The sequence below is a fragment of the Bemisia tabaci genome, chromosome 2 (genome assembly GCF_918797505.1).
Source record: "Bemisia tabaci chromosome 2, PGI_BMITA_v3".
NCBI lineage: Eukaryota > Metazoa > Arthropoda > Insecta > Hemiptera > Aleyrodidae > Bemisia > Bemisia tabaci.
This window is the reverse complement of record NC_092794.1, coordinates 79,613,349-79,625,382: the sequence shown is the minus strand read 5'-3', so window position 1 is coordinate 79,625,382 and position 12,034 is coordinate 79,613,349. Positions and strand designations below refer to the sequence as shown.

Here is a 12,034-nt window from a genome sequence, read left to right as displayed (position 1 = left end):
CCTATTTTTTCATTCTAACTCAAGGCGAAATGGGCTCTTTTGTAATTTATAATTAATGATGATTAGTGGAAGTTAGGTCAACTTCATACAAATGTTCTCACAGTCCTGGAGGAGATATCCAATGAGGGGTCCGAAAATGCCAAATCATCAATCATTTTAATCCTGGGCCAGCCCTCACCTGGTGACCGATTCCCTCTGAGAATGCAGGGAGGCTCCTCTAAAAATTTTTAAAACATTGATCTCAAAACGCGAAATTATGTAATACTTTCTCTTAGTCTACGCCCCTGTTAATGGTGCGTTCAATCTTTTAAATTGTAACAGCAGGGGTGCAGAATCTTCTAAGCTTTCACATTTTCACGCGTCCACCTGTCGGCTTTCCAAAAAAATTCCCCGGAGCGATGATGTCATGTATTTGCACTTGTTTGAACCCATTTCCAGAAAAAAAGGGTCAAAGCACCTACGACTGAAAAGTTGCACTGTTTGCGTCACAATATAATTAGATAACTTGCTGAAAATCATTTTATCTTAATATTTATTCCAGAGGTTGGTTAACGTCTTAAAACTGAAAAAGGGCCTAAGGGAAATGTCTAGGAAATATGGCAAGGCTTCGAAGTTGAGAGGATTACAAAACAGGAAAGACGTAGAAAAGATTAAGTTGTGGAAATATTTTGAAAATAGGTATTATTATTATTTTCAATGGACCTTCACCAGTAGCAGTCTCCGCCCACAACTTTATAATTTTTTTCATCCATCGGGATAAATGTGGAAAGGCCTCCACGATTTTAGCTTACAATCTCTAAAAACGTTGAAGAGACGAGAAAAAAGCGTAAGTTGTGGAATCTAAATGCGAAGCTGCTGACTTGATCCAAAGGGGTAATATTTTTATTTTTTTGTTTTTTTTTTTGGGGGGGGGGGGGGTATTTGCCATGCTCTCGTTTTCAAAATCATGGAGTAAGCCAGGCACGTAGCCAGAGGGGGGGCTTCGTTGGGGGCCTCAAGCCCCCTCAGAAAGCAAAAAGGAGGACAAACATGAAGAAAAGGGGAGACAGAAAATACAAGAAGGCAAGTTTGAACTTGCTAAAATGCGTAGAAATAGATTTAAAATTTAAAAAAATTTCCAGATGTGTTGAATGCAATAACTTGAAGGTATCGTAGGCTGAAAGTAAAAAAGATACATTAAATGCCAGCTGGACATGAGATCAAAGTGACCCTAATAATGAGTCTTAAAAGACGCACATTCGTACATTCAACGACATTAGACGTTCATTTTATTCCACATTTTGTAGACTGGGGAAAAGTCATTGCGTTTCATTGCAGTGTTCTCTTCAACATTTTTAGAAAGCATACATCCTGGAGATACCAAATACCAAAGCTTAAATGGTAGAAAGGGTAGAACCATATTTTTCAGATTTCTTTTAGATGACCACCAATTTCCGTGAAAAATAGGCATAAGGGTTTTAAGGAACCTTATCTTACAAAAGTGCTGCCAATGAAGTATTTCATTACGAGTTCATGTTTTTAAAGTTTTGAACAACAATTCTCGCACTTCCGATACGTCGGGTTGGAAGGAGGGGAGGGGGAGGTTGACCAAAAGCTGAAAGCAAAAAGTATTGTTATGGTCGGCACTTTTCTTGAGCCTGAAAATTGTGATAATCTTTTTACATCCATTTATAAATTCTGCACAAATCCATCTGGTTTTAAACCAATTTGGCAATGAAGATGAAAATTCTACTATCACATGACACCCAAGTTTAGAGTAAGTTAACCCTGATTGACACCAATGTAACGAATGAAATGTCAACCTCACTTTTAGTTTAAAATTAATGTATTCTATTCCTTCTTTTGACGCACCGTGTTTTATTTGATCAAGCAAGCTATTGACTTGGAAAGAGGCAACCGACGATCTCAGGGGGCGTTCGCCCCGTTTACTAATTTCAAGAAAACGATTTATTCTTTCGACGAAACGTTTTTTCCTCTTTCCAGCAAGCTAAGTAGTTGAAAAAAGGAAACTGACGGTGCTCTGAGGGCGTTGTCCCCGTTTACTAATTTCAAGAAACAGGTTTCTTCATTCAAGTTCACGATCGCTTATTTTAAAACGCCGTTGATTTAATTCAACAAAATAGGACTTTCTTTTTCCAAGACAATTCTGAATGCCTACATTGAGAAACCCCAAGGCGGACCCGCCTTCGAAATAGTAAAAAATCCGCGACAACGCGTTAACTTAAAAATAGTACGTCTTTTTTTTTAGTGCACGTAGATAGATATGCAGCATGTGGAATGTGATGAACCCAGATTTCTACAACCTGAGGCGCTCATTGTAAACTCACCTATTTCACAGTGCACTCGTGAACCTCACACCATTATATGAATCTGACTGGTAAAATCCATTGTATGAGAAGTATTTTCGCTTTTGCAGATCCCAAAAATATTGACTTTTAGCAGCAGGGCATTAGATCAAAGTTGCCCGAAAAAAAAGCCTTTAAAAATTAATTTTTCAGAATATTGTAGACTGGGAAAGTGTCATTGCAGTTCATTGCGCAGTTCTCTTTGGTATTTTTAGAAAGTACATATCCTAGAGATACCACGTACCAAAGCACAAATGGTACAAACCGGTACAACCATATTTTTTGGATGCTTTTTTGAGGTGACCTCCAATTTCCGCGAAAATCGGATGTAGGGGTTTTAAGGAACCACGGTACACAGTAAAGCGGCCAATGAGATATTTCAACACAAATTCATGTTTTAAGGGTTTTTAGGGTTTCTAATAGCATTTCTCGCTCTTTAAATTTTTTAGGGTTGAAGGATGGAGAGGGGGAGGTCGACCAAAATCAGACAGTCAAAAATTTGTTATGGTCAACAATTTTCTTGAGTTCAGTAAATAATGATAATCTTTCTACATCTGTTCACACATTCAGCCTAAACAGGACTGGTTTTCAACCAATTTGGCAATGAATATGAAAATTGTACCCTCACATGGCACCTAAGTTTAGAGTAAGTTGACCGTCACTGATACTGATGTAACTGATGAAATATGTCAACTTCTACTTCACTGTTGAACTGTAATCTATGCACTCTTGCGTGCTCGAAGGTGATATCTTAGAGGTGGAGGAGGAATCTATATCGAATTCTGCTAATTCGATTAAACATTAATGATGGTATGAAAAAAACGCAATATCGTACACAGCTCAGGATACCGTTACTTACCGAAAATAACACATTATTTATACAATGACAATAGCCTTTAAAAGGGGTTTAACACTAAATTAGGCATAGCTGTATTTAAAGAGGTCAATATTTAGTTCTCAGAGCGACTTCAATCGTGCGATATTGCATTACTTTAAGTTCAACAGTGATGTTGACATTTCATCAGTTATATCAGTATCAGTGAACTTACTCTAAACCTAGGTGCCATGTGATGGTACAATTTTCATATTCATTGCCAAATTGGTTTAAAACCAGTCCTATTTAGGCTGAATGTGTGAACGGATGCAGAAAGATTATCATCATTTACTGAACTCAAGAAAATTGTTGACCATAACAAATTTTTGACTGTCTGATTTTGGTCGGCCTCCCCCTCTCCATCCTTCAACCCTAAGACATTTAAAGAGCGAGAAATGCTATTAGAAACCCTAAAAACCCTTAAAACATGAATTTGTGTTGAAATATCTCATTGGCCGCTTTACTGTGTACCGTGGTTCCTTAAAACCCCTACATCCGATTTTCGCGGAAATTAGAGGTCACCTCAAAAAAGTATCCGAAAAATATGGTTGTACCGGTTTGTACTGACTGTGCTTTGGTATACAGGGTGAGCGAAAAGTCCCCGACCCCCCCTCTAACTTTTGAACGAATTGACCTAGGGAAATGAAACTTTACGAATGTTCCTACCTCAAAGGAGACCATCTTTTGGGGGGGTCAAAATTTTGGTCCCCCCCTCAGGGGGGGACGGGGGCCCCCCAACTTTTTTTTTTCAAATAGCAACCCCTATCTTGTGATACCTCATTCGAAAGAACATAAAAAATTAAGAATTTTGACGCAAACCGCAGATCAATATCTTAATTTTTGACCGAGTTATGATAGGTCAAAGGTCAAATTTGACCTATTTTCAAAAAATCATAACTCCGGTTCAAATTATCGTAAAGAAAAAAATAAAACGGGAAAATTTACCAAATTGTGTCCGCTTTTAAGTAAAAATTGCAAAAATTACTTCGATTTAATTTTAAGGGGGGGCTCGGACCCCCAAATACGTCAATTCGAAGGTCATTCAATTTTCCCGCGAAATAAGCCAATTTCCCCTGGATTTGCCCTCACATTGTCTCAGTAAGGTCAAAATCAGTTCAACATTACGTTGGCAAGTCCCCAAATTTCGGGAAAAGTTAAAAAAAAAATGATATTTAAACGGTCAAATTTAATTACCTTAAATTTCGTTTTTTTAACTTTTCCCGAAATTTGGGGACTTGCCAACGTAATGTTGAACTGATTTTGACCTTACTGAGACAATGTGGGGGCAAATCCAGGGGAAATTGGCTTATTTCGCGGGAAAATTGAATGACCTTCGAATTGACGTATTTGGGGGTCCGAGCCCCCCCTTAAAATTAAATCGAAGTAATTTTTGCAATTTTTACTTAAAAGCGGACACAATTTGGTAAATTTTTCCGTTTTATTTTTTTCTTTACGATAATTTGAACCGGAGTTATGATTTTTTGAAAATAGGTCAAATTTGACCTTTGACCTATCATAACTCGGTCAAAAATTAAGATATTGATCTGCGGTTTGCGTCAAAATTCTTAATTTTTTATGTTCTTTCGAATGAGGTATCACAAGATAGGGGTTGCTATTTGAAAAAAAAAGTTGGGGGGCCCCCGTCCCCCCCTGAGGGGGGGACCAAAATTTTGACCCCCCCAAAAGATGGTCCCCTTTGAGGTAGGAACATTCGTAAAGTTTCATTTCCCTAGGTCAATTCGTTCAAAAGTTAGAGGGGGGGTCGGGGACTTTTCGCTCACCCTGTATGGTATCTCTGGGATTTATAATTTCTAAAAATACCAAAGAGAACCGCGCAACGAACTGCAATGACACTTTCCCAGTCAATATTCTGAAAAATTAATTTTTAAAGGCTTTTTTTCGGGCAACTTTGATCTCATGCCCTGCTGCTAAAAATCAATATTTTGGGATCTACAAAAGCGAAAATATTCTACTTTCAATAGAATTACAAGGATAGATGATAAGATTACATTTTTCTGTTCGATGATTGTGTTTTCCCCCCATTTTATGAGAGGCTCAAGATCCTCTTTTTTACGGAACAATTTCTTTGACTTTCGACGTTCAAAACCTACATTTAGACATTTTTGCCGGCTTTTTTGACACAACATGTGGCAAGAACAGATCAAATTACCCTAAGAATCATCATGTTTTGAACGATATGTCTGATCTAGCGGGAGTTATGAATTCAGCGCCGCTACGGACACGATCTGGCCCACCGTGCGACTGACGGTAGTCAGTCTGCTAGCAAAGGAAAGGGCAACAACAGTATCTGCTAAGAAAAGTCGTTTCGCATGTTTTTTCTTATGCATTTATTTTTAAAGATGCTGATCTCTTCCTACTTACTATGGGTCATCCCATGGGAAATCATTCAGGGACTGTTGCGCGACCAATCCCGATTTTTTTATATTTTCGATATTAGTTTATTTGTCCAATAGAAGCTCAAAACCCATTTTCTTCATTTTTTTTTGACCACCCTGGTATCCATGGCGGCCTTTTCGAGGTAGGGTTTTCGGCTAATTTTCTACAAAATTGGTCTTCACGGGAAACGTAGCGCTATTTTAGAGGCCCACTGAGCGCCGACCGGCCGGTCAGTAGTCCTGTACGGATCCGTAATTTTAAAAACGTGAATTATTTGGAATTATCTGTAATCTCTGAACTCAGCGACCCTTAAGAGTCCCTAATAATGCATTTTGCTCAGTTTGAACATTCAATCTGATTTAATAACAGTCAAATCCGACTTTTTGGTGCGCGAAAATCGGTCGGCGCGCGTTGAGCGGAAACTTCAATCGATCATAACTCGATAACCGTTTGGTTCCCCAGCTTAATGGACCACTCGTTGGATGCGGAAAAAGATGAACAATTTAAAAAACTGGTTTTGGCTCAAATAAAAAATTGAGATTTTTGTAAATTTTTCGTTTAAAAGAAATTTTCTAGACCTAAATACTGGAAGGAAGCACATATGTTGACTTAACAATGTGATATCGGGTTTTCGACCTTCAGAATCTAAAAGTACGCAATTTTAGACGATTTTTCGTCCAAACCGGACCTCGATATCTTTCTTCGTTCGAGAGGTATCGAGGTTCACAGGTTTTGACTTCCAGCCCCCCCCCCCTAGCCCCCCCCCCCCAAATTTTTTGGGGATCTGAAAATTTGGGGAAAGAAGCGCTCAAGTACGAGTAATCAATAGACAAAGTCTGAAGAAAGTCTAGAGGGGGGGAGGGGGGGCGAAAAAGGCCGTTTTTGCATCAAGCTCTTATCGTAAAGAAAAAAATAAAACGGGAACATTTACCAAATTGTAAGCACCTTCAAGTAAAAATCACAGAAATTACTTCAAACTAATTTTAAGGGGGGTTTCGGACCCCCAAATACGTCATTTTAAAGGTCATACGATATTCTCGCGAGATGAGCCCATTTCCCCTTACTTTTCCTCACCATTATCTTAGTAAGTTGAAAATTAGTTCAACATTGCGTTTTCAAGTCCCCAAATTTCGAACAAAGTTTAAAAAAAAAAATGATTAAATGGTTGAATTGAATCACCTTAAATTTCATTTTTGGAACTATGCTCGAAATTTGGGGACTTGAAAACGCAATGTTGAACTAATTTTCAACTTACTAAGATAATGTTAATGTTAAGATAATGTACCAAAAAAGGAGGAGGAGAAGAAGAAGGTAATACGTGGTTATGCACCCTTATACCAAAAAATTTTCGATCAAGAATTTTGAAGTGAGCCGAAAAAATGAGACCTAAAATTGCCGAAGTCTCTTTTGACCAACCCCATGCCATTGCTTAGGTTGTCGAAATTCCGTTGCTCCGTACCTTGATTGTACAGTGAACTACACACGATTACCACAGTAACATAGTAATATGTGTCGTAAAATTACTCAATAATACTGCATACTTGCAACAATTAAACTGGAACTCGTATTACTAAATTAGTATTATAAATGTTCTGAATCCTACCATTTTATCTCGTTAACATGTGAACAGGTATAAATAATATACAATCAGTTAGAGAAGAAGGGAGCTTGAATGAACAGCTGATAAACAACTATCAAGTCTTGAAGATGCGTTCAGGGAACATCTTGATATAAAAATCTCATCAATTGCTGCAGTGGGAAAATCCATGAACCAGTGGTGAAGGGTGAATGATTGATTACCGATAATTCCTCATTTGAGGCAGCAATAAAGAATCGATTATGAAGGTGTTCCTTGCGAATACCCTGTTCATCGATCATTTTCTCTAGTCTCAGTTTAAATGGCAGACCAATCGATGTATTGCAAAGCACGCCATGCCCCTGCCACGAACAAGTTGAGCTCGAATGCCCATATCTCAGGATCAGAGTTACTGTTTAAAGCGCAGCCACTAAGTCCCGTACCTTTTCTCTATCCACTTCGGGTCGATTTGGATCATAACTCGACATGCCAGTATCTCAATCGCTGAATTCATCCCATGCTGTGGAAAAATTCTTTAATTGTAGCAATTAATTTTTTTCTGGGCTGCATTTATCACATGGAATAGCTTTGCTCACCATATAATTTCAAATGACGCACCAAAAAAATTGGCGAAAATAATTCTTACGATACTTACTTTTTCTTTTTGTTTCAGATTAGTATTAGAAGAAAGCAGCAAATCAAGGAGCTCAAGAATCATGTTGCTGAATTGAGGAAGCGGAAAAATTACAATCAAAGATAGATTGCTCGGGCGCCTGTCAAAACAACTGATGGTACGATATTAAAGATTCACAAACGGGAAAGGAAGTTACATCATCTTGAGGGTCGGAGCTCGGATTTTCCCGCCCGGGCCTTCACCAGCTCGGCCAATTCCACATGGTCGCTGGAAACAGAGGATTGGGCCGCTTTTCTCGCCTGCCAACTCGACTTAGCCAAGTGTCTTCAAAGTGGTCAAGAAGGGGTTACAACTCAGAGGCATTTTCCCAAAAAGTCTACTGTTTATTAACATATCATACGTTGCCTGGGCCGCTACCACAGGCACAAATGCTATAACTGTAAGTTGACGAATTTCAAGGGCAAACTCTAGGTCCTGTGCATACCAATGCTGTAGACCCAAACTTTGAATTTGCCGCCAATTAGCTCGACTAAAATGAAAGAAGCACCCTCTGACTAAACACTCTGGAAATACAGTTTTAATGGAATTTCTCACTGCTTTTTCGAAATCAATCAGGATTGGGACTGCTGGAGACATTCCTGGAAGTGACTGGGCTGTGGCCCTAAATAATTTTGTGTCTCCTCTTTTGTTTGTCATCAAAGAGGGAGAGGCAAGAGAGAGGTAATTATTAAACTTGCCAGATACGATGAAAACCACCCGTGCCGAAAAATCCGGGAACCATTAGTGTCGATACACTGTATGGATTTAGATAAGGTGGTAAAATGGAGTTAGGTCCATTTCGACCATTAGGACCATTTCGCAGGGAAAACAAAGCCAGAAAGTTTAAAAATGTCAATAGAGTCGAAAATTTTGAGATTTCGATAGGTCAACATTCCTTCCTGATTTATAAGGGGCTGAAAAATCGAATCATCATATCACAAAAATATTTTATGTACACAAGCTTGAATTTACACTGATTATATACTACTTATCTATACTACCTTCCCTGGCCCTAGGTTTACACAATCATAATATGGACGTATTTCTGCCAAACGGAACTATGTACATTAAATTGATTATGATAAAAGTTAGTGTAAATTATTTTTTTAAGTGTCTGTCTCGTATAATAATTTAGTAACTTAGATTTTTCTCCGTTTCTTTGAGCAGTCAGGGTTCCGAATCTCATCGGTTCCATCTCTTGTTAGCAACAAGTATTAGCACATTCATGATCGCAGATAGCTATGTCGTATAAAGGTTTTTATATGTAAAATGTATAATTATTGAATCAAACAAAATACCTCTGCAAAGGCTTTTGACAAACCTGGTCTTTTTCTTGAATAAGCCCAACTCATTCACAAACAGGAAAGTAAGTTACATCATCATCGGGGTTGATACACTGTACAGATTTAACAAGGTGGTGTTCCCCCCCCCCCCTCATCAATACAAAGGAGGAGTATCGTTTTGGGCCTTTTCCGGCCCCACCTGGATTTTGCTAAAGGTTTCATATTTTCAAAGTACTAGTCTTAGGTAGACTCTGTGTCAAATATTAGACCGAACGGAGCCCATGCAAGGGCGCAGCAGCGCCTCAAACACAAAATCCTGGAATCGAAAAATAATTATTTTCGTCAACTTTCTCGACTGTTATCACTCTTCCAGCAGATGATTCTTTTGTATTTTTTGCGTACTTTCCGTTTCTAGCCTTTTTAAATGCCTCCGATAAATTTTAAGGGACCTTTTGGCCCATTGTTGCCATTTTTGGCCCATTTTTAGGGTTTTTTTCCATTTAACACATTCGAAACTTAATTTAATCCAAAAACTGTGTACACTTTTGAAAAGTACGTAAAAAAATGAATAAAAAATGTTCAGTAAAATTTTTTCCTACGTTGCCAAATTTCCAAGAAAATTGGTCCCAAAGTGTCAAAAACGTCAAACAATCGATGAATCGCCGCGCCTAAGGTTCAAGAAAGGGTAGTACAACTTTCATATTGTACCAGGTAACAGCTCTTATCCATCCATACAACATATTAAAATATCATAGTTGTACCTGGATTCCCACGATGTGAAAATTGACCGAGATGTCGATTTTAGCGGCCTTTTTATACTTGAAGGCAGCTCTTTTGAATGTCGCCAAAAATGCCAAAAATTGGATTAATCATCACGTCGAAGGTTCCAGGAAGTGAATTTCAAGTTTTCTTCCACTACAAATAACGTATCGAAAATGGAAAATTGCAATGCTTCTCAAGGAACATGTAATGGCGCAGATGAACGTGACAAAACGGGCCCTCAAGGTGCTTTTACTTTATCCTTCACTCCAGTTCACCTCTTTATTCCTGTACCTTCGAGATAATCCTCGGTTCTCAAGATGCTTGCCACAGGCCAAATATACCGAACAACAGAAAATGTGTGGAGAAAGTGTCCCACGATCCACATGAATGTCATAATTCACTTCCTGGAACCTCCGACGTGATGATTAATCCAATTTTTGGCATTTTTGGCGCTTCAGGACGATTTTTCTCGAAAATTTGGCAACGTAGGGAAAAGGTACAAATCACATTTTTATGTATTTTTTTACGTTCTTTCCGAAATTGTACACGGTTTCTAGATTAAATTAAGTTTCACACACGTAAACTTGAAAAAACCCCTAAAAATTGGTGAAAATTGGCAACAATGGACCGTTAGGCCTTTTAAAATTCACAGGAAGCCATTATTATGGCCAGATATGAAAAGTACGTAGAAAAATACATATAGTACACAGCCATAGAGGGTGACTAAGGTCGAAAAACATTCAAAAGAGCTGCCTTCAAGTATAAAAAGGCCGCTAAAATCGACATCTCGGTCAATTTTCACATCGTGGGAATCCAGGTACAACTATGATATTTTAATATGTTGTATGGATGGATAAGAGCTGTTACCTGGTACAATATGAAAGTTGTACTACCCTTTCTTGAACCTTAGGCGCGGCGATTCATCGATTGTTTGACGTTTTTGACACTTTGGGACCAATTTTCTTGGAAATTTGGCAACGTAGGAAAAAATTTTACTGAACATTTTTTATTCATTTTTTTACGTACTTTTCAAAAGTGTACACAGTTTTTGGATTAAATTAAGTTTCGAATGTGTTAAATGGAAAAAAACCCTAAAAATGGGCCAAAAATGGCAACAATGGGCCAAAAGGTCCCTTAAAATTTATCGGAGGCATTTAAAAAGGCTAGGAACGGAAAGTACGCAAAAAATACATAGGAATCATCTGCTGGAAGAGTGATAACAGTCGAGAAAGTTGACGAAAATAATTATTTTTCAATTCCAGGATTTTGGGTTTGAGGCGCTGCTGCGCCCTTGCATGGGCTCCGTTCGGTCTAATATTTGACACAGAGTCTACCTAAGACTAGTACTTTGAAAATATGAAACATTTAGCAAAATCCAGGCGGGGCCGGAAAAGGCCCAAAACGATACTCCTCCTTTAGATATGTCAATAAGTGTGAGGGAATTTGAAAACATATTGAAGATGTCTAAGACCGTGGGCCAGCAAGGGGTAACCCTCCCCCCCTCCCCGTGGGAATTTTGAAGATGGTGATTTTCTTGAAGCTGTTAACTAGTAAAATAAGATTTTTCTTGTTTACGCTAATTCTATCGTGGTGGGGGGGGGGGGAGTAAGCCCCCCCTAAACCCCCAAAAATTGCTCAGAATTCCGACTTTTCCCGCGAATTTTCCCATTTTTCTCGAAAAGGCTTGATTTTATGGCAAAACTTCTTACAACCATTCTGAAAGCTCGTAAAATTTCGGTCTAGAGAAGTTGTGTTTGACTTGGCCATGACCTGCGGGAATCCCAAAATGGGGGGGCTTAAAATGTTAAAATATCTCAAATTCTCGCGAAAATGACCGTTTCGCCGCGATTTCTCGTCAATAACGCGGAAAAGGTTGGTAATATCGTAAAATTTTTTATCCCTATAATGATGGAGCATAAATTTTTCATTCGAGGTGCGGCCCAACCCCTCGTGGGGGGAGGGGGGGTTCACGACCCCCCAGAAAAAAAATCAATCACCGAAAAAAAATGAAATAAACGCGAAAAATTCACTTTGTAAGACGACTTCTAAGGCTTGAGGCTTGTCATCGACACGGTCATATTGATATAATTTTAAGGGGGGGGGGGAGGGGGTAGCCTTCACAGC

The 12,034-nt window shown here is 38.7% G+C and overlaps 1 protein-coding gene across 6 annotated transcripts in view; it reads left to right on the top strand.

The window, feature by feature from the left end:
• Nucleotides 1-9,185, top strand: part of Adat1 (Adenosine deaminase, tRNA-specific 1) — a 56,589-nt gene extending 47,404 nt beyond the window's left edge. For all 6 annotated transcript variants that reach the window (XM_019053128.2, XM_072296366.1, XM_072296367.1 and 3 more), the window contains one exon: nucleotides 7,866-9,185. Coding sequence is in view for 1 of the 6 variants with exons in the window: in XM_019053129.2 (XP_018908674.1) it covers nucleotides 7,866-7,923 (58 nt within the window). In the remaining 5 variants the exon portion in view is untranslated. The remainder of the gene's footprint in view (nucleotides 1-7,865) is intronic.
• The last annotated feature ends 2,849 nt before the right edge of the window (nucleotides 9,186-12,034 follow it).